The following is a 26,611-nucleotide window of genomic DNA, read 5'->3' on the forward strand; positions in this document are numbered from 1 at the left end:
AAGTGGGAACAGTCACAGAGGGGTTCACCAAGCTCATCATTTATGTCTGTTTACCCATGCTAAGGGAAAAGAGAAAACAAAAGACTGAGACTGTGGTGACTTTTCCCCTACTGAGTCTGTATTAATGAATTCACCAGGGGGTTCTTGTGTGTATGTCATAGTCTCAGCACATAAGGCAATTTCTAACTCTTTTGCTTCATTACAGCCAAGTAATCTTGTGAATACCAAACAAGTGACAAGTATGAAGATTTTAAAACATACAAATAATCAGGACCTAAGCGGTAATTTGTTTTTTGTTTTTTTTTTTGGGTTTGTTTTTTTAAATCAGGGCTATTGTCTATTGAGCACTTTAGCTCCCGTGTCATTTGTAACACTTACTTAACATACATTTAACTTAATAAGTGGGGAAAAAAAAAAAAGCCTACGCACTTTACCTTCACATCAAAAGAGCCTAAATGAAAGGACCAAGTGTTTTAGCAGCACCCAGCAGAGTGCCTTCTGGCTACATGGTCTGTCTGTACAACGACCAAACAGCTGTTGGACTATAGTTCCCACAGTCTCCCACTCCAGCACCTGCTACTGGGGAGCCTGTCTGGATGACTGCTGGCTGCTGCAGACTACTTAATGGTCCCCTGTCAGTTGGAGAGACGGGGATGGTGGGTGCCACAATGGGAGAGGAGAGGAGACAGGGGGTCTCTTTTTGGTGTTTGAGACAATGAAATGGGGCTGGTAGAACAGAGGTGTCAGCGGCCCTAAATCTAGAGAGCCAGCCTTTCAGACCTTGCAGATGGGGTGGCTGTATGGGTAGCCTGTTGGAATGCTAAACATCAAACACACATATTTAATGTGACCTCTGAATGAAATCCAAAACATCTGAGACAAATTGAGCTTAATGCGTGGAAAGCAAACAAAAAGTCAAAGGAAACATTTGTTCACTAAAGAATATGTACCTAATATGCTGCAGAAATACTACCTTATATACCAACATGTATGCTGTTTGTGCATGTATGTTCTCTATGAGCCAGCTGGCCTGCATGTCAGATGCAGATCTAAAAGGACATAACTAGGTCAGTGTTCTACTGCTGCATAACCACTATATCCATGTACATGTGTTTGTGTTTGCATGTGTACAAGTGCAAAAGTGAGGAAGTGTGGAACTATCACATCATTACATCCCTTTGGGCCACAGTAACCTCACAGTAAAAGTAATCTCATGAGGTTAGAAATGTGTCCTCAAAACAGAGTTCATCCCTTATAGCAGGCTTAGACCTTTAACAGCTGAGCAGTAAAAACAATGCCCAACAAAAGGGCCACTAGCTTGAGGGTATTAGCTGAACAGATAGGAAAGAAGAGATTGTCGATGGGAGGCCCTTTGGAAAAAAAAGAGAGGATGGAGATGGAAACCCAGCCCATGATCACTTTGCCATAGATTGTGTTGGACTGAGAGGCCCCTGGGAAAACCAGGGGCAAGGTAAAGGCCAAATGGGACAACTGCTAGACTAGGACAATAATAAGGACATTATAGGTTAATACACTCAATCCAAGGGTCAAAACTTGTCTGGAACTCAAAGGAGAAACATATTCTTATACATATAAGGGCTTAGATATAGATATTCTCTTGGGTGTGTTAAGCCTGAAGCTTAATTTAGATCCTGACCAACAGATGAGGAAACCCTGCAGTGTATGGCTTAGGAGAGAGGAAATACCATAATACAACTTGGAAGTTTCTGTTTCTGAGCTAACAGTAGAATATTTTTTTTATATTAGAAAAATGTCAGTTAACATTTCTAACTAAATAATTCACTGCACATACACATTTTAAAAATCCCCAAACTAACATTAGTATATGTACAAATAAGCATTTAGTGAATACCCTGCCTTTTAGCTGTTGGCTGATACTGTAACTGCTAGCACGGACCCTTGTCTAAGAGCAGCAGCAACTAGACAGAGCATGCAGTTGCCTCTATTTGGCAGTTTACTGACTAGCCAGCCACAGTAGTTTACTGAGCACTTGATGTTCTTTCAGCAAATTCTGAGTCAGTAATGATGGGCAGCGTAGAATAGCAAAGGAAGATTGATGAAAAGAAAGAAGTGAAAAAAGTGAGAGAAAACACAAAGAAAGGATCTGATGCTCATCCCTCTCCCAAGTTGGGAGAAGCAAGGTGGTGCGTCTTTTTTTTTTTTTTTTTGGGTCTGTGTTCATCATTAGCAGATGGTTATGGCTGCTTTACATACACGCACGCGCACACACACCAAAAAAAAAAAAAAAAAAAAAAAAAAAAACATAAAAAAAAAAGAAATCACAAATAATTACAATACAGCTTTAGTAAAGACATAAGCAACTGAGGGCCACCCTTTATCAGCACATTACTGGCATGCAAATATAAACAAGCCAAAGCACCAAGCGCACTTTAAGGCAGGTTCAGTGGCAGTTTTTTTGGGGGCCACTGGTTAGTTCATTAAAATTTGACCACTAGCCACACAGGTTTGATTCGTGGGATTAATGGTATGTGCATGAGGCCTGTGAGTCAAAGAAAGACCGTGCAGCAGCCAAAAAAACTAAGCCGTGTTTTCCTAGTTACATTATCAAATTGAAACAGGGTTTCCCTAGCCTTTGAAAAAATGTGGTATTATTATTGCCAGCACCACAATCACCAGAGTCTGAACTTATAAAAAAAAAAATAACAATAGTAATACTGCAGAAATTGTTTGGAAAAAAACATCCATTTATCAGAGTTCTTCCTGGATGAAAAAGCATTTTTAATTTTTGGTGTGCTGTTATACAATAGTGCCCATTAACCACCATAATTTATTAGATTTACAGTGTAGCAAAATTGTCAGTGCTGATTTGCATACCACTATATCTGTGAATATAAACCAAGTGATGCCAGCCATCCAGTTACATTTGCCTGCATTTGGCTATCTGGAAAATCAAAGTGAAATAACAGCTAATGTTAAGAAGCATGTTAAATTTAGATTTACGAGGCTCCCCAAATAAACCTTCAGTAGAAATGCAGCCAAAATATAGCCAACATGGAATGAAGTTTAACAGAAAATCAAACCGAAATTTTAAGGCATATATTTTTTCCACACCCATCACACAGTCTTATACAAAAAGAAATCTAATTCAATCATTCTTTTTACTAAACTGACACAAACCTGGGTGGTGTTTGCCCGCAGTGGATGTGGCAGAATTTGGGGTTGTGCTGCTGGTACTTGTAGAAGAAGAAGAGTAAGATGAGGAGGAGTAGGAAGAGGAGGAGGAGAGGGTGAGAGCGCTGAGGGCTCCTGAAGGCAAAGGCTGGCCTCTCTTCAGTAGCTGCTTGTGCTCCTGCTGGCGGAAGCGCGGGGGCACCTCTCTGGGCGGGTAGCGAGCACTGGCAGAGGACAACTGGCACTGCTGCTGAGGGGGAGTCTGAATCGAGAGCTGGCTACTGGAGGAGGCACGCTTGCCATTGCCAGAAGAAGAGGAGAAGGAGAGGGGCAGCGTGGGGCTGGCGGGGTGAAGGTGGTGGGGTGGGCCGGGACTGGGCTTAGTGGGAGCAGGCTCTGGCACTGGATGGATACAATACACAGGCACACAAGCATACGCACACACAAAAAGACAAATGCAGGTAGCAAGGTATTAATGTATGAGTTAACTCACTATTAGTAACTTCTACAAGAGATACTATGTCTGAGCAATGCTGGCAATGGACAATTTAAGCAAAGAAAATTGTTGTTGAAATTATTTATCTAAGGAAGTTCTGCTATTGAAATGATTTCTTGCAGTTTATCAAGTCATTGGTAACCTAAACTGCATTTCTTAATATTACAACATTACCAATATATGCAAATTGATAACAGAGCCTATTTGTGGGGAACCACGAGTATAAATTTACTTTTTACTTTCACCATATGTTCATGGAGTTTCTGCATTATTACATTTTTTTTGTACTGTAAATAATATACATTACTGAGCAGGTGTTTAAAAAAATATTTAATCACCTCTCTTTGTGTCTGTATTGTCCTTTGGCACAGACTATCTCTTTAAGTAAGCAGCCTTATGTTGCCTGTTGTTGAACATATGTTACTGGCCCAGACGCACTGTATGAAAAGGTCATATTTTTCTGCTGACTGAACACAGACAAAGACACACAGACAGAGCCTTTTCTCTTTATTACACTGTTTTCTCTTGTTCTTTCTTCACACATGCACACAAGTTTCTCAGCTCGTTTGGCCTAAACATGACCCCGTCCCTGTGGTTGTAGTGACCAGCCAGCAATCTAATTGAGCGTTAGCCTGAAAGGTGTTGTTATGAGCAGGACCTGGACTGCTAACAACCAAACAGATTGGCCTATGTAAAGTTTCCTCTCCAGGGAGATGCTTGACTAAAGGGGAAACAACGTCTGACCTATACATGGAATAATTCAAATTGTCAAAGCCTAAGGGTTTGAGAAGTGAGAGAAGGAGAGGGTCTGGCATAGCACTGCTCAAGAGTCTCCTTCTGTGCAGAAATAGCAGTTTTTATATTGGCTGCTAATAACAAACCAAAGATTGGTCTTGAATTACATTTTCTTGGTCCATGGGTAAACACATGATGAATAGTTGATGATGTTGTTTCTATAATTCTTTGATAAATACAATATGATTCAAACAACAACTGAGGCTGCCTTCTCTCAAAGGGGTACAAAAGCAGCTCTTGTGCATGCACTGGTGTAGGGAGGTGATTCTCAAAAGAGGAAAGAAAATTTTTCAATTAATGCCTCAGTCTGGCAAGTATGCTGGCAAGTCAAGTATGAAAGTATGAACTATGTGATGTACTGCAATGCTGGAACTCAACCAACATGACCAGACGCACACAGACACGCACAAAGGCATATACATAGAGAACCCCTGCCACACTGGAGGTTAAAGTAAATTCAGAGTGCAGAGGTATTTACTTTGCCTGCCAAGAGCCTGTCTAAAAGCATGGCTAAAAACAGAGGCCCTCTCATTGAGCACAACACTTATCCAGATGGCGGCCAACCTGCTGACACACAGAAAGAGCAGTCATATGTAGGAAACAAATTCAACGATCATAAACCCCAAAGAACTACGTACGTATAATCCTAAAATAATAATAATAAAAAAACTGTTCTTTTCATTCTTCAACTGATGTCCTTCACAGACTGACATGGATTTGCATCTTTCTAAAGCCACACAAATGCATTGTCCACTTATTCATGCAAAAGACACTTTCACAGTGGTTGGAACCCCCGTCCACCAAAAGAGATTTTGGTCAAACACATACGCAGAGTGAAAGCAGGGAGAGAGGGAATGAGCCACCCCCCCCAGCAGTGTCTGACTGGCTGCTGGCCTGGAACAGCAGCTGGTGACGCACATCTCTGATTAAATTCAGCTTGTGGCCCGCCTGACGCTGCCTCGGCCAATCAGATAGCAGGAAGGTCAATGCATGCTGCCCTACCCCCTTTCCTCTGTGTCCTCCCCAGTCCAATTCTAGGCCCTCCCCTGTTCTCTCCTTTTCTGTCTTTCCATCAGTGGGTTGCTTTATAACCCCAGAGCTCTCTTGCTTCCTCTTTTTTCCCCTGTCCACCTGTCTTTCAGCCAAGTGTTCTCCTCTACATTATTCTCCCTCTAGGTTTTTATTCTTGTATCTTTTCTTCCCATCTTGTTTCTGAGTATTTACCTTAGCATCTCAACAGTCCAAACCTCTAACATCATGCCAGCCTCTTTTTCTTATTTTCTGATTCTTTTGTCTGTTCAAACCTCATCCTCATTCTGCCTCAGGTGCATTTTTTGGCCACCCTTTTTATCTTCCGCTCTTCCCCTGCTACTAGGTGTTAAGATACTCTTAACCTTTTAAAGAGCCCAGAAGGTTTACACTGTTCTGGCTTTTGTTCTTGGACCCTGGTAGAAACCACCAAAAGAGGCCTGGACTGAAGGGAGTATTTACTGGTTGCTAAGGAACTATGAGAATGCAGTTTGAAGACAATGATGCTACCTGTCAAACAATGCTGTCTTTAACAACCATTACAGTACATACCAACTCTGTATACAAGGTGTTTTCAAACAATTTACTCTGTCAGGCAGCCATTTTGTTTACCTCTAATTTTCATAAATGTCAATTCTTGTATAGTTGGGTCAGCCAACTAAGTGCTGAGTGTGGCCAGCAGACAAGTGAAGAAAATAGGTAAGACATACAGAGACTCTTAGCTCCTCTGTGTTTCGTTTGTGGTGTAGTAACAAGGGCCTTATCCATGCTACTTATACCTTAGGCCATTGTTCATTCATTTCTAATATTCTGTAGCCAAATATGATGTGTTTGAAAACATATTGTTACAAACCTCTTAAATTATTTGAAACTGTATTGTGCAAATGAAATGCTAAGATGAGCTATAGTACTGCAATAAAAGTGCTGCTGGGTAATGTGTTTGGTATAATCAGTATTTAACAATTAAGGGAGAATTTATTTTTTCTTGAGAGGGAGTGTGTGCATGTATGTGTGCACTTCTGGAAACGAAACTGTAAAAATCTGCATAGTGTCAAAACAGGAACACAAGAAGACATAGCTTTCTCTTTAAAAGATATTTTCCCCATCTAATTCATGATAGACTAGAAGTAATTTTGAAGAGATGGGTGTGGTTACAGAAAATTAAGAAAATGGAGGGAAAAAAGGTTTTTATGAAAGTGGGGAAATCCCTCAGGTGGGTTCTGCTTTTCAGAAACAGCATTTCTCTATCAGTCCATACTGCAGGTTTAGCTTGTTTTTTAACTAGTTGAAAGCTTTGGAAAACATGTTTTCTTTAAAAAAAACAACGAAAAATTCCACTATTAAGAGTTGACAGGTTTTCAAGAAAATGCATTAAGTGATATTTTGAATGTTTCTTATTTCTTCCATTACTCCACCTAGGTGATACATTTTCTTTTAGATTGACTGCACCTTTGAAACTCACAATGACCAAACATGACCTTCTTTAACCATGAGCTATCTGTCCAACAATAGCAGACAATAAATAAGGTATTTCATTCAGTGTGGATATGACATATAATAGTCATATCAGCAACACATTTTATTAATCCCTGGATTATTGTTAAAGAAAAAGTGTTCAAGTTTTGTGCTGTGAAAACAAAATGTAGACTTACAAGTTAGTGAACTAAGTCCCTCTAGTTTAAGTTGAAAAGGCAAATGAAATAGGCATTTGTACCAAGTGTAGGGCAGATTTTATTAAACCCTGCAGCTGAGGCACTTTGCGCAACCTTGCACCAAACTTCTAAATATGGTTCTTCCTTACACTAAATAGTTAATTACACTCAATAAGAAATAGTGAGAGAAAAAACTGTGGCAAAAGAATTGAGTGGAGTTGAGCTTAGATGAAGAAAAACATAGGAGGTGCAGGGAAACTAAATAAAGGAATCTGAAGAAGGGTGTACAAGTCATCACAGGCAAGTGAGTAGGGTTTGTGTTCATGTGACGAATGTTTGTGATTGGTTCCCTCAGTCTAGTGCCAGGCAGAGCAGGTTCCAACATCTCTTCTATCCATTGTCTGCAGAGACACATTATTATGCATGTTGACAAAAGGGGGAGGGATGGACACAATATACAGGGCTGTATATGAACGTCCTACACAATAGTGTGTTATTTTAATCCACTATGTGCTTAGATATCGGAAAGGTAAATGCAGTATGTTTCATTGTTTTTTTTTTTTTGTTGTGTGTTTTTAATCCACTATGCACTTAGATATCGGAAAGGTAAATGTAGTGTTTCATTGGGGTTTTTTTTTTTTGGTTTGTTTTTTTACATCTGTATACAGCAATTTCCCTTAAGCTCCTTTTCAAATGGTTTCATATAAGTAGAAAACTGCATGCAACAGTATTTTCTTTAGCTAAGAAAAATAATAATACATAAAAAACAAACGCAATGACACAGATATTTATCTTATCTTGCAAGGATTCATAACTATATCAATGTGACATTCACCGTTAACTTCTCTTTACACAAGTAAAAGCTTATGGTTAACTATCTGATTCTGACATTCACTTTTACCAAAAAAAAAAGTCAAAGCAAATCCTAGTCTTACATGACAGATACATTACTAATGATTTTAATGGTACAGTAGGATGTGATATGTATAATATGTAGTGTTTTACTGTGAAACAACTGTGGTAAATACTAATAAACCAAGTAAAGAGGCAGGAAGAAACTAATAATACAGAAATGATGCATGGTTGTTCTGCAAAGATAACCAAGAGAGCCCACAAACATGCAAATATACGTGCATGAGTTAATGCACACAAGTGAGGGTCAAGTGGGCGTGTCTGGCTGAGGTCCCATCTGTCAGTATTAGTAGAGGAAAAACAGAAACTCCCTCACTCAGACACAAAATAAAAAAGGCAAAATTTCTCACCCCTCACCCTTCCTATTATGGCACGTTGCTATGGAGACTGACACTTGCTTAATGCTCTTGTTGCCTCATGTGAACTCTTCCCATACCATGCGTCTTTTAGCCTCTCTAATTAGGCCCCAGTCACAAGTCTCAGTTGTTCGTCTATGATATACCACACCTGTCAATTCAGATGATGACAGGGTTAACCATAATATTCTAATTCGCTTTTTAGACCTTTTAGACAGTAGATAACTGACTCTTTGAGTAAAGAGCTTACGAAGATCCAACTAAACATCCATCAGGTCAGCGCCTGAAGGCAACAACTGCCTGAGGATACATGACTTTTGAAATTGATAAGATAGGTAGCATGATGCAAAGTATCACAAACCTTTGAAGGCTGACAACCAAATGAGAAACAGCATTTCCCAAAGGCAGAGCCCCAGGGTCAACAGAGCATAGGGAACCCTGTTAGCAATTCAAGTTCCACGCAGTTTGTATTCCCAGTGTTAATGTCTCACACACAGGTCTTAATAATATGACAAGCATTGCAAATTACTATCACCTTACATCATATACAATTGCTAGAAACAATTTAATTCGGTCAAATTTGCTAGTAGAATATGTTCCGTATCCAAGGCGTTTACTTTCTTTTCTCTCTAACTACTATTTAATATTGGCTTAAGGGGAGAGAGAGATGAGTCCCTTCTGCAGTCATAGATGCTTGCTTTGAACCTTATGTATGTATATGTAATCACCTTGCCCTCAAATCACTGACTGAACCGTCATTCATATCAGTGCAGCTTCATCCAATTAATCTGCCTGATATTTGACATGAAGCAGCTCACTGCTGGGGGAGGAGGAGAAGATGGGGGAGGGGCAAGTGGCACTGAACACACGCTTGTCAGCAGCTCATGAGAGATCATACAACAGAGAGAAAGGCATTGTTTAAGTTTCTGCATTAGTCTTGTTTTCTTTTTCTTTTTTTTCCTCAGTTCATGGTCTCTCCCTCCATCCCTCACTCTCCTGTAGCAATTGACATGCATGCGTGTTGAGCACACAGGGGGTAGAGGAAAAACAATTATGCTCAGCAGTCATAAATCCACAGGACGTAACTCAAAAGCTATTCCCTATTAATTCATTGAGTGTTTGTAAATGTGGTTAACAGAAAGCAAAAGCAGCTCGAATGCTAAAGTAAATTAGCCTCTAATTAGATTGCCATTCATGAAATTCCCTTTCAAAAGTGTTGACGCAATTAATAGCATGTGAAATTGCAAATTAATCCAATACAAAATTTTATGGCATTCTTGCATTTCTGTACGTCTCTCACCACTTTGAAAAATATAATGCTGTTATCACCGTGGTGACACTATGTAAATATATTTCTCCTTAGATGCGGTCGCTGGGGCTGAGCACATTGAGGATGAAATGAAACAGGCGGAAGAAATTGAGTGCGTAAGGAGGAAACTGAGGGTAGGGGTAGTGAGAGGCATTAGATTTGTTCTCAAAGCTTTCAGTGATGAAATGTGCAGGAGCAGCAAAAATGGAGATAACAGAGTTTCTGATTATCACAGGTGTGGGAATGATGCAGTGTAGTATTAATGTGGCTTTATGTGCTAGTGTGTATCTGCTTGTTTCATGAACTGCATTTGTATAACTTCCGGCTTCGGACCATTTTATGATAACTTCAATAATATTTGTACCAAAACACCAGCATTAGATTTTATCTCTGAGATCAAATAGATCAATAGATGGAAATCCTCAAAACTGCTCTCAGGAGAAATGAGTAGATCTTTTAATATGACCATGGGCATCTAGGAGCCAAAATACACACTTTTGCTGTATACCTCTTTGTGTGCACAACTTGGTATGGGCATACCAAGGCTGGTGGGTTGTGTGCATCAGTCAAACTGCCCGATTATGATTGCAGCAGTGACAGAGATTGTGATGAAGCTCCATTTGCGCTGGGGGTGAATAATCAGCATCCTTCTGAGGTAATGGGGAAAAGGAAGGAGGGGCTTTTATCAGAGGTCCAGCCTGTGTGGGGGAGGTGGGTTGGGGCAGTGGGACACTGCCTCCTGAAACCTTGTGTTCCGTGAGGCTCCATGCCTAATGGGGGGCATAGAAGTTAATTCCACTGCACCGAAGCTTTATCTCATTTTCATACATATGAACGCGCCAGGCTGAGATCGATTACTGCAAACAAATTGGAATGCCTGGGACCAAGGAGGCCCGCAGAGAGGAAAGCAGAAAAAGTCGGTGAGGATGGGGGAGGTGGCGTGCATATCTATGTGTCTATGAATTTTTTGAAAGTGCATAAGGAAAAGAGAATTCACTGATATGGATGGAAAGACACAAATCACTATTGCGTTTCTCCCTTCCTGCATAAACACACACCTCCATTATTTAGTGTCACGCATGAAAACCCAACTCAGTTCATGCCACTTTCCTTTTAAAAGATATTGCGGATGGGAGGTGATGAGCAATCACACAAGTCCTGATGGTTTGCACAATGATTAGTCTTCAAACAGAGCATATTTTCCCCTACTTTCCTTATCACTCCTGCATGAGCACGCACGCGCGCGCGCGCACACACACACACACAAAATCAGTTGCTCAGCCTATGTCCCTTTCCTTTTCTGTCTCTCATTAGATATAAATAAAAATAAATGACCATGTCATTAGTCCGCTTCCATATTAGCAGTGTCATTGATTCCCAACAGTAATTTTTGGCCCTTGTCTGAAGGGTTTCTGCAGTACTTTTTCTCCCTTTTCTTTCTTCATTTTTGCTTTTATTTGGCACCAGCGTGGCTTGTTACACATCATCTTTCTTCCTCTACTTTCCGTTCTCCTTCATATTTTTAGCTGCACCCCTATCAATGGGCCTCTCTTCCATGCAGAGTTTTCCCTCACCGTGTCTTACCCTTTTCCATTGCTGCTACTTCAGGTAGCACTTGGTGCAGTCCACATACAAGACAGACTGACTTATAATACAGTTTTATACTTGTGGTTATTACATTGTATTTCATTTCAACGAGCTGCATTAAAGTGCCAGAAGAACAAAACTGGGTCAGTCTTAATTATTCATCTACATTGTAGTTACAGGTGATTGATTAAACATAAAACATGAGGTTTTTAAGACAAACACAGAAAGAGACACAGAGCTGCACACACAGACCCTATATTAGTGTGGCATTTATTATAGCTCATATAATCCTTTAGGCTGAGTGACTCGCCACCACTTGGCACCAGCAACTAACCTCTCGTAGTTCAGGAACTAGGAGGTTCAGCTCATTGCGCCCGTTTTATGTATGCTGCAGAAATACCAGGCATTTACTAGTTAAACAAAAGAAGCAGGGTGTCACTGGAAAAGAGCACTCATGCTCACAGAATTTGCTCTTTGTGAAAAGTAACCATTTTGGTGCACAAATCTGATAATGTTCTCCTTTGCTCAAGGACTATTTGATTACGTATACTACAGCACTCCACAAACAGATGTGATAAAATATGTTTTTAATTCCAGTGAAGAATTAATTAGTATGAAATATTCTTCCTAATAAAAGTATTTCCATTTCATAGCACAAGTGCAAAAAAGTCACATTAAAAGTTTATTCATGTCAGAAGAAGCTAGATTCGGAAGCTGTTTAATAGGCCATGCTCTGTGACAGGGCAGTGAAACCCAGGGAGGGTAATTAAACAGGCTGGTCAGAGTTCAAGGCAAACTGTGGTAACCTTTGTTAAAGCCCAACAGTTACACCCAGATGGCCAAGCTGTTGCTCTAAGTGGGGGAGGATAGAGTCAAGGCTAACAGACACACCAAGAAGATTTAAAATGAGACATTCAAATTGGATACCATCTGCAAATGCAGAATCACTCCACAGAGTGCAAAGCCCATAAATACTATACCTGATAAATATCAGACCAAAAAATTTAGGTCTAAAAAAAAAAATAAAAAATAAAAGACTAGGGATGGAGGAGTCATGCTGTCATCTGTTGAGGACATGGTGCATTAGCTCACACTAAAGTCGATTATATATCTAAATGAAAATATGTTTGAGAAAGGTCATAGCTACAACACTTTCATTATTTTGAAGCCTTCAGCACCCTTCAGCATACCGCTGAATTACTGTAGCTGTGTACATATATTATTTATTGCACATTGTTATTGTTAATTGCTTTAATCCAGCAACTGCTAATGTCAAAGCTAATTCTACTGGCATTATCTTTACCTGAACCCATAGTAAACAAAGTCTAATGACAACACAGTTGTTTATATTTCTCATGCCGCAATAATTCTCAAATTACATAAAATTAAACCTCAGATCCATCACCTGAAAACAGTAGATGCACTGCCCTGTTTTGCTTTGAAAATAAAACAAATTTTCTACAAAATACAAATAGACAATGGGATGGCTTCTTAAGAAACCACACCAGGACATTTCTTTCAGGTCAACTTCATGTCATCATTTTATCTCACTCCTCCTTTCACTTGTTCCTTTCCACCCCCCTAACAACACCACACTAAGTTTTCTGTCTGGGTGCTCTTTCGCTTCACTGCCTGGTGCTGCAGGCATAGTAGGTGTCACTCTGCATCACTCCGCTTTAGACTTCACTGTATTTGCTATGCTGTGTGAGCGCATGCGAGTGTGCCTGAAGAACAGAGTTAAATGACACAATTGTGCATGCATGTGCGAACTGCACAGATCCATCTGTGTACATATACGTTGCTCAATATTATGTATGTGGAATGCATAAATTACATATATGTGTGCAGTTGTAGCCAATGGGGAAAATGAGAGGATGTAGGCACTTCATCATGACACTCACCTTTGGGTTTCTGATCAGCAGCCTGGAAGGGGTCAGAGAGAGAAATGCACTTAGGGAACATAATACAAATGGGATGCTGTTTAACACGCATTGCAAATTTAAATCACATATGTTCACAAAATCTAGAGGCTCATTCAACAGGAGTGTCACCAAGTACAGTGATCTAATCTTTAATAGCCTTTAATATAATGATTTTCAACACTGACCCAAAGCAAATCATTCAAAGCTATTGTTTCTATTATAAAAGATGGCTAGAAAAGACCATTTAAAAACCACTATCTGTCACACACAGCTCCCACCTAAGTTCCTGTTAGCTGAGTGAGTATGCCTGAGTTTATATGCATTGTATTCGACTTTACCTTTTTCAGAGCAATGTCCTTCTTGGTTTTTTCTTCTTGTTTTTTCTTTTTCTTTTCTTCCATCAAATGGTTCTCTTTCCTTTGTTGCTAGCTTCTCTCAGCTGTCCAACAAAAACAGGGAGGAGTATTAGGTGACTAATCAAAAACTCAAATGCCTTTAACTTCATTATTACGAGTTTACCAACCCACATACATTACAAATTTATGTAATTTACAAAATGTATAGCATTCAAGAGCAGTCACATATTCCATATTTGACACAAAAATGCACAATTCTGTGCATGTGTTTTTACAAATACACAAACGGTATAAACTTTCAACCCCTTCCTTTTATTCCACAATTGATTGTGGAATAAAGTGCACTGGAAAAACCCTTGCAGTTGTTGACCTTGAGGGAAAGATTCTCAGCAATGCCTGTAATGATTTTTGTGTAAAGTGACGACTGTGGATGAAGGGAACATGGGGAATAGAATGTTACAGATGAAAAAGGAAAGTCAAAAAGGCACATGTGAGAGATGGAGGGATGAAGAAAAAGTGAGACTGAAGGCCAGTAAAAAGGGACTGGTTTAAAGACAGTGGGAAATGCCAAGAAAATGAAAAAGTAAGGGATTAAAAGGATTGGAAGGAATGTGAAAAGGCCAGCCGACTAACAGAATAAGACACAGGACCATTATTTCAAGATCTGTTTTCAGTGGGTGTGAGTTAAACTAGCTAGATAATCTGCCTGAGGACCCAGGAAAGCAAGTGCCTGATTTCTGCCTGTATTTCTTTTGGATCAACCTCGGTGAAAGCTACTGGAATCCATTAGCGGGAAGAGCTCGGTCATAGGGTTGAATGTGTGTGCGTGTTTGCGTCTTCGCAAAGTACACGATGGACACAAATCTATAAACACACCAATATGTCATATCAAATTAATGACAACATTCTTTAAAGTTCAAATAAAATCAATTACCTCCAAATCAGAATGAAATAATGCTCCATTACTATTTGCTGGCCATCCCATAAAGGCTGTGTTAATATAAACAAGCACAAAAATGCACATATGCATCTGGCTAGTATAATAAGCCATTGTGTTTCACCCTCATGATTTGAGAGGACATGACTTTCTCTCAAAGGATTCTCCCAGAGCTCATGTGATATGCTTTGACTGTCATTTCAAAAATATATTGTTTCACAGAAATAATCAACATCAGTATACTGCAAAGGACTTGCTGTCACGTTCGTATTGCAGTCACATAAGAAGTGAACTCCTCCAGCAAATATTAAACAACTGAAATATCACCACTTTAACTTCTAATGCGTGTCCCCTACCAATATGTGCTTTTCTATATTAAGTATTTCTGTCCTTTTGTCGGTTTTATTCATTTTTTGTTCTGGTCAATTTGAATTTAAGAAACAGATTATTCTCACTGAAACTCCTGATCAAACAAGGTTCCTACATTTTGAACATCACCATGGGACATAAGAACTATAACAGAGTTTTCACTATTTTCTGACATTGATTTTTATTTGACAGAAAAATACAACAGATAAATCTATAATAAAAATTATCACAAGTTGAGGCCTTGTTGATTGTATTGAACAAAGGGCCTGGATATGAATCACAATCTCAATGTATCAATGAATCATCACATTCATAACAGAAGATTAATAAAAAGGGCCGCCTCCCGCTGTGCTGCCCACTGGTAGAGGGAGGGAGCCGTCAATCAGACAGACAGGGGATGCCTCACATAGACCGTCTGATGGTGAGGGAATGTCTCAATAAGAGTTAGCGAGAGAAAGAAAAAACGGGTGGCTGAGGTTTCGATGGACACCGATGGAGAGAGACAGAGAAAGAGATGGAAGAAAAGAAACTACAGGGATGGTGAATTTTTGAAGGCCAATATGGAAATTAGCATCAACCCAAAAAGGTAATTAAAAAAAAAAAAAAAAAAAAAAAAGACATTTCCCCTTTGGCTTTTTGATTATTGCAGAAACTATGTTTTGTTGCAAAAGCCTATGATACCTTGATTTAACCCTAAATCTAATTGGCCAAAATAAAAACCTAATTCAAAGTTAGGTAACTACACCACCGTCTGATGATTTACAGGCTCCCGGATTGGAATTTATTAATTTGCTGATTTAACACACTCTAAGAAAAGCCTTTCCTCTTTTTGAAAAGTTCAAAAAGTATTTTATGTTGTGGACCAAACCTTGAAAACATCTTGGTTGTCTTACACATGAGCACTATTTCCACTATCCAATCATAAACCCATTGAAAATCCATCAATTTTGGGACAAGGGCATTGAACGTCCAAAAATGCTAACTTATTATTGAGCTTTTGGACTCATTCCTGCATTATTTGATTACATTTTAGGCAAGATTAGTGGCTATGGTGGCAGGCTAAAATGGAAGGTGATATCCCTAATTGACTTGTTTGCCTTGATATGTGTTTTCTCTCACTCATTCCCTTTTTTCCTTCTTTCCCCCTGCCCTCTCTTTCTCTTGCATGCACACATACAATCATTCACAAAGTCCCATTTGTTTAATACTGCAGTCTCTGTGTGTCATTGTGCCATCTCAGCAGCTAGGTGAAGGCAGCCCTGAGGTAAGAAACAGGATCTTAAATCACGTGTGGATGGGAGTCCACGCACACAATTGTATGCTGTAAGTTTATTATGAACTTAACAGTCTACCTCCAAAGACCTTCCTTTATCAACTTCCTGATATGCCATCACAACATTAAGAATTATAAAACAGATTATGAAAAGCATCAGCAAAGGGTTAAAAGTGACACAAGGGAGAAAGAGAAGGACATATGATGTTCAAAGGCTAAGTACTAATAAGTACAAATAGTGACAGTTTCTTCACCACAGCTGACCAAGTCATCCTGGTAGTCCCATATTTAGAGTAGCTAGATCTACCCTATCTAGCTACTGTTGCTGCCATAGATGAGGAGAGGAAAGACGGTTGGAGAAATGAGGCCAGAGGGCTACAGCTACAACAAACATCACGCCTACACAGTAATGTGGATCTATTATATAATTTCCTATTAGTACTTTGAATGGTTTTCATCATTTTATCCTGCAATGTTAGCCTGGTAGAGAAACAGTTGCTGAGTGAAATGTGAGAGCGGGCAGTTGTCTATTGAGCTGACGTGGTCAATGCTAAAGTTAGCTTTCCTTCTGTCCTCTGCTGCCACCTCATTTATCCTTACCTGCCTCCCCCTGTCTCTCTCCTACACTCTCAGTACTGCTGACACAAGCACCTCCTCAGCAGTGACCCTTGGGTGTCTCTGAGCCATTGTTTAGCATCAGGTTTATCCTAACTGGCAGTATGACACTGTAATTAAGTAAAATATGTCACATTTTAAGGTTAGTGACCTACAAGCACAGCGTGTCATTCAGTATTCTCTTACACTTAAATGCCTTGGATCACAGTATAACCAATAACTACCAGCAAGCAGTAACACTAATCACAATCATACTCTATGACCTATGGCTGCTGGAAAATATGAACAAAATTAGTTGGCCTCCTTAAATTAAGCAAGAAGAAAAATAAAATATGTCAAACACATGGCACACACACACACACACCAACTAATTTGCTGTCAGAATTAAGATCAATAAAACATCAAGATTGCCAACAAAGTCACCTGTTTTTAACCCACAACATGATTATTATATTATCATTTTAATACACATAGCTTTGGGTGTGCCATTTCTCCTCATTTCAAATACTGTTGCTAAGCTAGGTTGAGCATGTGATAATGGCACATTCACAATGAATGAATACATGTGAAAAATATTTTTATATGCTTGTCCAACTCCAAATTTTATTAGCACTCTCTGGTGGAACCACTACAATAAGGCAACTTTTTCCTTCATCTTCTGCCTTAAACTCAACCAAACCAGTGATCTTACATTGTCCAAGCGACTCTTTATCACAATACAGAAATTAAGTCTCAACAAACTGGGAGCAGCGGGGAACTGTGAATAAACTGCACAGTAAGGCAGAACTTTCTCTTGTTGTGTTTCCAAAGACAGTCTTGTGTCCTGGAACTGTAGGGCTAAGCTATAGTGTAGGAGGTATGACAACAAAGCATTCTGTACAGAAATGACGCTGGAAACTCACAATTTAGGCAAATCCAGCCGCATATAAACAGATTTGCAGAGAGAAGCTTGACATGAATGGGCAGGAGGCAGGCTGTCTGTAGCCTAGCTTTCTTTTTATGCTAGCAATGCAGAGGCAAGGGAGACAGGAGAAGGAGAGATCGGGATGGGGTGGAGGGGGTGGAGGCAACACAGAGCAACACCAATTAAGAATGACAGCCGCCAGAACCAGACAGGGCCCAGGGAGAAAGACTACGCTGGAAAGGCAGAAACTCATCGCTGGAGAAATGCAGTTGGGGGAAAAACTGCAAAAGGCTGGCAGATAAGGATGGGTGGGGTTGGGCACTGAAATATCCATGCACCTTGATCATTTCTGTGTAAAGACATGGGTAGAAAAAGGAAAGAGGGGGAAACTATACATACCTGATAAGGGAGAAGAAATGTGGGGAGAAGTTACTTGTATTAAGACTGAGAAACACAAAGGCAGTGAGACACCGAGTGATAGCTTGCAAAGGGAAATAGCAGCCAGAAAAGCACGTAGCTTCACATATTCTGAACGGCTGTCAGACCAAGCACAGAAGCAGCACCAATTTTGAGAGGGGAAGAAAATTGGGTAGTCTTTCCTCTCACAGCAAAAGCAGCAATATGGTCAGGCTGTGGCCACCGAGTGTGGCAAATCCACTCCCCACCACTATTACCATACAGCTAACCAACCATTCTTGTGGCATTAGAGAAACCACAGGACCTTTCTGAGCCTCATTACATGGAACATTATCATAGACAGCCCTGGGGAATAATTCCTCAATACCTGCTACGACTGCTGTAGACCTCAGCAACTCTCCACAAACGTGTGAATGTGCATTTGTGTGTATTAAACCTTAAGTGCTTGGAGAAAACAAGCCTGCAAATTCCACAGCTGAGAGGAAATAATAGCAATGTTGTTGCTATTGTGTGTTTCCATCCCTCAGCCATACCGACAGTCTCACTTGGTTGCTTGGTTTGTAAGCATTCTGTGCATTGCTTTCAGCAGAGAGCGTGGCTTGTGAAAATATACAAGGTACTTCATTGCTACTGGACTGGACTTGCTCAGTGAACTATGGCAGCAATATTCTTGGTTGGTGGAATATGTAGGCTAGGTACGGGCTCAGGGTGAAAAGGTGGGTGGAGAGTGGCGATCAAGGGGGATGCAAGAAGGAGGAAGGAAGTAAAAAAAAAAAAAAAAAAAAAAAACAGACAGTGAGAAAGTCAGATATGTGCTATAAAGCTTTGAGGTTTGCCTCCAGAAAATTAGCTCTCAGTGCCTTGGCTGCTTTCTCTGCCAAGTTGATATGAAACTTTTAACACAGTGGCAGCTCATTAAATAGGAAAACAGCACAATGCATGGGACCGAGCAGGGCTGCTCTCTGCCAGCACCACAGCTAATGCTTGTTGTAGTCAAGGAGAAGCTGTTATGAAGTGTGCTGGTTTATGTGCTTATCTTTGCTTATGACTACCTCAATATTACTGACAATATGCAGCTTTGCATCTTTTGCATATGTCTGTATGTTTTGCATATTCATCTTAATCTGTATGCTCAAATGCCATTTTAGAATCTTACAGGTAAAGGTCTGGTAAATTAGAAAATGCCATTAGCATCACTAAGATGGAGTTCCTCAAATTCTTCATTAAAGACCAAAACAATCCATCTCAGTGTACACTCCTATCCACTGGCTGGCTGGCAGCAGCTCGACCTCATTCATGACAAGTCAAACATAACTTCAGTCAACATACTGATCATGCATTCAACAAAACAACACTGTCTATAGTGCACTTGGCTGCAAGTAACTATAGCAACAATACAAGTCGCACTGATTTGAAAATGACACACCACTAAACCAAAGAATATTCAGTTCTTCGCTTTAGTTTTCATTGTTAAGTAGGCATACTACAAGTACAACAACAAAGTCTGAGTTGTTGATAGAATGCCACAGCGAGTTATTCTGATTAATAATAATAATTTTAAAAATGGCATTGTCAACTCTTACTCTTCAATCAGTGCATTGGAGTAGGGAAATAAATTCAGGCAAGACACTGCCACTGCTGTCATTTGTGCACCTCTACGCTGATGTTTAGAAGAAAGATGCAAGCAGGGTCTCAGGCTGCATTGCCTGCTTTCAGTGGCACCATCACACTGTGAAAATGTGAAGAAACAGACTGAAACAAAGGACACACAACTACACACAATGCAGCAAATAAGTTAATTGGATAGGCTATGCTACACTGAAGGTAATTTTGACACAGATGCCCTTGTATACACACACAAAAAAAATCTCAGTCCACAATTCACTGGCTGTCAACAGTATAAGCAATAATACAGACCCTGAAAGAGATAAAGAAAATAAGTGATGGTTGCATGAACAAAGCCTGCTCTGATCTAAGGAGGACAGAACGAAAAACAATAAAAACAGACAGCAGCAATGTTAGTGACAGTCTACTCCATAAAACTGCAGGGATAATGGCCAGGACGTACAAACTCGAAGAGCTACACATCTTTAAAACTGAGGGGTAAGCAGAAAAGTAAACAGGTTTCTGGGAAAAAAATTCATATAACTGAAAATTAAAATGTGGTAACCTGCCACTATCAGCTATACCCTGCTGATTTGGTTCTTAAAATGCTGAGAATACCTAAAATACTACGAAATAGCAGCTGGTAGTTGTAAGTAGCTATTTCAGCATCAAAACATTCATAAAGACGTTACACCATGATGAGCTGGGCCACTGGTTTACTTGCCCCATTTACTTTATTCCCTTGCTTACTCAGTCTATTAATGCAGAATAGGTAATACCAAAATGTTAAAATGTGATCTTTTCACAAGAAATTCTATATTGAAATTTAATTAAGTGACAAAACAGTTCTGTTTCACTAAATTCTGGTCTTATAAAGTAAATACTTGAAATTCATTGACTGTAGTAAATTTGACATTAAAGCAATAAAACCGTCCAGGCAGCAAACAAATGACCTGATCTTACAATTCTAGAATACAGCATGGTTTCCCAGCTCTTAGGTTGGGGGGGCCATGGCTTATTTACACAGCCTTAACTGAAGACTTTGGAAATGCTGTAGGACCTAAGTCCTCTTACATAATGAGCAAGGCTGTCCAATATTGGTTTGGAGCAGGAAAAAGGAACATTGTAGGTTGGATGTCCTGCAAATTCTGTGTCAGCTTCAATGTGATGTCCCTCTCACTCTTGCCACGTCTCTCCTATTAGCCGACATGGAACACAAGGAGGTAAGGAGGCCCACACCAAACCGCGGCACATTGAACATTCCCCTGGACCCCTGCCAAGACTCACAGACAGCAGCTCGACAGTTTCAGCATTGCTTCTCCCCATCCCCCTGCTTCAAACACGGACTGGCTTTTCGTTGGTGGGGCCCCAAAGATCCTGCCCCTTCCATTGGCACACAGGTTGGACAAGGAAGAGGGGTTTGAACAGGGTTGTAACCAAGGCCCCAAAGCCTCCCCAATGCACATAGGACTCTTGGGCTACTACACTACTATACTTCTTCAACAAAAAAAGCAATGTGTGTATAATGTGTGCATAAGAACAAACACAAATTTAACCCATGTGTATCTGTAGCGCGAGCGGTCAAGTTATTGCAGTTTCCTGGGGTTCACTTGGAACAGAGGACCAATGCTGCATGTCATTCCCTCCACTCTCTCCCTACTTCCTGACAGAACAAAAAAGCTACAAAAAAAATAATACTTTAATCCATGTGCATCTTTGTACACATGAACATTGTTCAGAGGCAAATATTGGTTTACTGTCCTTCACACAGGACTGAAATAACACTGAACATTTTTTAAATTATATTTCCATACTTTACTGTTTAAAAGCAAATGTAAATAACACCCTTGGAATCAGGAAGGACACAGACAGAGAGCGGAGACAAGAGATAAATCGATGGAAGATAAGATTACCCTTAAAACAACAACAACAAATCACTGGCTCATAGTAAAACAGGGAGATGTCAGATGTGTGGTGAACTCTGATTCTAGACCCAGGTTGGATAAATCACAGCACCAGTTTACATTTTTTTCCTAAAAAATTATTTCACAAAAAGAAAAACACAAGACCAGACAAGTCTGGCATTAAAGAAAACAAACACAGAAAAGCTGTCGGTGTCAGAGTCACATTGGGCACTTGGAAACATAAATAGTCTATTCAACCAAGGAAACTGAAATGATTGCCATTTCAGACTTCCGGGCTACCTAACTTTACTATTGCCAACACCAGAGTCAGCCTCACACCCTTGCTCGTTTGTACACACACACACACAAACACTCTTCAGTTAGCACAACGACCAAACCAAACACAACCGGCTTGTACATCTCTACCCCCCCGGCTTCAAAACAGTCATTTTTAGAGTAGAAAATAAGAGTAGTGGCTTTTGGCATCCTCTGACTGAATCCAGCTGATTCTACTGTCAGTCCCCTCGCCCCACTCCCTACTAGAGCAGCCCCCCATTATGGTGTTAAGTGTGTTATCTATCAGAGCTGTACCAGTTGTTTGGAAAGGCTCATAATCACAGACACAGTAACTGCCATGGTCAGACCTGGGCTAAGGTCAGTGACTGAGCAAAGGGATAAGCCACACTATCCATCTTACCAGAGTACAACTATGTGGGAACTACCACAAACACATTTGACAAAGTTGGGTATTTTGTTGTTGTTGTTGTTGTTTTAACTAATATTGAGAGAAAAACATTCAAAAGGAAGAACTAAAAGTATGGGAACCACACTGGCAGGCCAATTCCAATTAAGTTTGGCCCTAGTGGAACGAAGCTAATGACAACAAAGTGGGGACTGGGTTTGTTTTAATTTTCTTCTCTTGAAAGGGTCAGATGATGGGAAGCAAGTTGTGTCTTTCCTTTTAAACAAATGATCCTGCTTCTTTGGTGATAAGGGGCTGCAAATGGAGTTACTGCCAGAGTTTGTCCTTGTGGCTTTCTTACCAAAAGAATGCCTTGATGCCAACAGCCTACAGCCTGATTGGATCCAGAGCCAACATGGGTTATGGATCTCCTGCTAGTGTGCTGCCAAAATGCCAAATGTATTAATATAATTCATTGTGTCTGGGTCCAAGTGAGAGACTTAAGTTCTCGTTGTAGGGTTTTATTTTGCTCTGTAAATTAACCAATTATACATCTCACAATTTAAATAATTTTGAGTTCTGAATTTTCTGTGTCTAGATTTGCACAGGTTTGCATAAATCAGTGTTCTCCTTAACAACAACACTAACCCATATATATAAAAATAAGTAACTTCTTACACGCACACACATTCAACTGAGATTTTGAAGCGGGTTCAAAAAGAGAAGTAAATTTGACATCTACATTGCGATGCTATGCCCTTTGTCTCAGGGGTAACCCCAGTGACAGTGACCTAATGCCCAGCGACACTCTAAATTTGCCCCAAAGCCCCCCAGCTGAGCCATCTGCTGCGGCTGTAATGTTAGTAATGGAGCTAAAGGAGTTGTGCCTGGGAAAGGTTAAGCCTAACTATGCGCCATCTCAGAAAACCCTCCCCCTTTAACCGGGCGCTGGGTCTTTCCCCTCTCCCTATTCACTTGTTTTACATGCACACCAGAGGGCCCCTGCTACATCTTTTCACAGCCACCCTCTTAGCTCACTCTGTCAGCCTTTTGGAAAGATGAGCGGTTGCACAGAAGGGGGGGGCTCTTGATCCTGGGCAAGAACAGGGCTGTTTGTGTGTCTGTGAGTCAGCTGGGTGTCTAGGGCATGCAGGAGGCAGCTCACAGCCTGATTAACAACTGCAGGGCATTTACCGACTGCCAGGCCTTTGAGTTCAACATAAATGGCCACCCACTCCCATGGCAAAAACGATAGGCATTTAACAGACACAAACACACAACACTTACAAATCCACACATACATTCTAAGACATGGCATGGACAAATATGCTAATTTGCACAGACTAAAGACAAATAAATTCATGTATGTGTGTCGACAATGCTCACACATATTTTTCATTTTATCACCTCACTGGTGTGTGACGACAGCGATAAGGCAGTGGTGACAGAGATGTTGTTTTGGGAGGGGGGTGGGGGGGTGGTACTGAACGGGAAATTATGTACTTCAATTAAGACACGCAGCGGAGATATTAAAAGCTATACTCCAGTGCCTGGGGACAAGATGCAGGAAGGGGGACGCGATGGAAGGCGACAGTTCAATCAGCATCCCTGGCTTCTTCATCAAGCCGCAGGATAGAAGAGAGGAAGAACAGGACAGCTACTTTTAATAATGTCCTCGGACTCTGTGTAGTGGAATGTACAAAAGTGTGATACAACCAAACGATCAAAGACAAGAAACTGTCAGGAAAAAACCTTAAGCTGAAAAACAAAAACACGAGAAAAGTAAACCAACCGTCCTGTTGTCAGGCAGTTTGACTTTGCCAGCAAGCAACTTATAAGCAGCTCCATGTAGATCAAACTGTCCATTAGGACACCATTACTTTCCAATAACTATGAAGACATTGGTAAAGCAAAGCAGTGTTTGCAGTCAGTTCAAGAAATCACCATATAACATGCTCACATGTACAGATTATGTTCCAGTCCTCTCAGCCAATCATGAAAGAGCTATGATATAACAAAAGTTCCCAACATTTTCACATCATCGTGTCTCAAACAAACGCACACACCCACAGACCCCAGAATGCAGCATCCAAAGGTAAAAAAAATAAAAATAAATAAATAAAAAAGCAATTCCTCTGATCATCCATATCTATAGGGTTTCCTCATCATTCCTCAGATGAAAGCCCCTTCAGCTGTTTGGATCTACACTAAAGGCTGATGTTTCTAACTGACTGTATAACTCAATCTTTCTTTCTTTTTTTTTTTTTTTTTTTTGGTGGGTGCGGGGGATACAAGAATGTGAATGAATCATAGCACCAAAAATAAGCACAGATATTTGCTGATAAATGTTTCAATGATGTGGCACTTGCTTGATGGATAACCTTTTAGTTAATGTAGATTGATCACAAGAGGCAGCAGCTAATGTTTTGAAATTCATTAAGCTATAGTGTGAGTAATTTTGTTTATTAGTTTGACATTGCAGCTATCACGTGTGCACTTTCCTGTTCCAGACTGATCTCCAAACGCCCATCAAAAAACCAACACTCATCTATTCATCACGTACATAACCATTCACTTCCAAACTCACCTTGCGTTAACCACAGCTTTGGCAGCTTCCAGTGAAGAGTCGGTGCATGGCGGAAAAAAAGGAGCAGAAAAGCATTTTTTCCGATGTCTTTCCTAAAGTTACCCGTAAGGAGATGGAGCGATGGCTCAGTCGTAATTTAAATCGGACTTTGCAGATAAGCCGATTGCTGCTGAAGCAGCTTGGCGACAAGATACCGAAGTAAACAGCGTCTACTCAGCCGGGTATAGCGTTTGCTTTGAGCAAGAAAAGAAAAAGACAGAAAGAAACGCGAAATAAAACGCCGTGATACCACACTCACAACAAAAACAAACAAAAAAGGCTCCTATAAACGTCACTGTGTAAAGCGGGCGCGGAGGAGAAAGAGCACCAAAGGGAAAAAAAAACAAAAAAAAAAAAAACGAAGCCGAATTAAATGAATTTTCAAAACGCAGCTAAATTGTTTTAGCTAACGCTAGCCGTTGGCGTCGTGAGGCGACGGGAGCGAGGGGTGTCAAACCGGGGGAGAAATCAGGCAGCTGTCGGTGCAGATCCCGATGACTTCTCGCGTTTAACACGGAGCCGACGGCTGTCAGCCAGCCAACTAACTTATTTTAAAGTGCAAAAAGAAATGCTTTTTTTTGTTTGTTTGTTTAGGTCGCCAACTGGGCGACTAGCGACGGCCTGGCTACCGCGAATGCAAAGTGAGAAAGCACTCCGGGGAAATACATGGTGTGTGGATCCCGACAGCGGAGCGGACAGTCATGGCAGGCGTTCAGTGAGCTTTCGTTGACAGTGGTCTCGCAGCCATTTTGTTCAAACTAACAACACCGCAGTCTCTCCTCTCCTCCTCCCGGCCCGCAGACACACCAGGAAGTGGCTCCAGACACGTCACTCCCGACCAACCACAACAGCGGACGCCGACTCCGCCCGCCGCCCTCCGGCCCGCCTCCGCCGCGCTCAGCGAACCTCCCCCGCGGCCGCGGAGGGACGACGGGCTGGCTCGGATTTCCGCGGTAATTGCTGAAACATGCAGCAAAGTCTGTGGGCTTCAAAAAGGAAACAAATAGGACTCTGTTACAGAGAATGAGAGGATGAACACAAACGGCGAAATAAGGGCCACGGAGGAAATGAGCTGCGATGCTCAGAAACTGAAGATGGCAGTAATTTTGCATAATTATACCCCGAGAAAAATGTGTTTTCCGCTTATGTCTTGTATTCCGTGTGCTATGTAGTAAACATGCTTTATTTAAAGTAATTCATCACAATCTGAGCATTTTAAACTAACTTTTCTCACTCACTTCATTGTTTTGTTTGATTCTTGCAGCTCTCATCAGTGTAATTTCCTGATATGAGCAGCTGTCTTTGGAGAAAAAGCTTAGATTTGTCCATCACATATTGGCAGGCTGCCAGGCAAAAACAAAAAAACAAAAATCACCCCCGCCCCCCCCCCCCCCCCAAAAAAAAAAAAAAAAAAAACATGGGCGAAGTTGTGCATGAGAGAAACAGATTTTATTTTGGGGTGAAATGTGCGATCGACCGACATTCTTCATGTGAATAGATCCCCAGATGAGTAAATAAGTTGTAGTTTCCGAATATTATGCAAAGAAAATTTTTTTTGTAATTTTAGTGTTCTTGTGTTAATGTAAAGGCAGAAATCACAAGTGAAAAGTCTGTATTGATAAGTTCCCTCTTCTAGCTGGTTAACATGGAGCAAATTGCAACTTTTTAGACACTTGAGTATTTTGGTCAAATAAAATCAATTCCATGTATTT

The 26,611-nt window shown here is 40.6% G+C and overlaps 1 protein-coding gene across 1 annotated transcript in view; it reads right to left on the bottom strand.

Annotated features, from left to right (window-relative positions):
• The window catches only part of LOC115044961 (trinucleotide repeat-containing gene 6C protein-like), a 49,441-nt gene extending 23,765 nt beyond the window's left edge, over positions 1-25,676 (bottom strand). Inside the window, exons 1-4 of the mRNA XM_029504357.1 lie at positions 24,861-25,676; positions 13,550-13,650; positions 13,191-13,212; positions 3,160-3,555 (exon numbers count right to left, since the gene is read on the bottom strand). Coding sequence (XP_029360217.1) covers positions 3,160-3,555; positions 13,191-13,212; positions 13,550-13,612 — 481 coding nt within the window. The 5' untranslated portion in view covers positions 13,613-13,650; positions 24,861-25,676. The remainder of the gene's footprint in view (positions 1-3,159; positions 3,556-13,190; positions 13,213-13,549; positions 13,651-24,860) is intronic.
• Between the last annotated feature and the right edge of the window lie 935 nt (positions 25,677-26,611).

This window comes from Echeneis naucrates, chromosome 1, assembly GCF_900963305.1.
Source record: "Echeneis naucrates chromosome 1, fEcheNa1.1, whole genome shotgun sequence".
NCBI lineage: Eukaryota > Metazoa > Chordata > Actinopteri > Carangiformes > Echeneidae > Echeneis > Echeneis naucrates.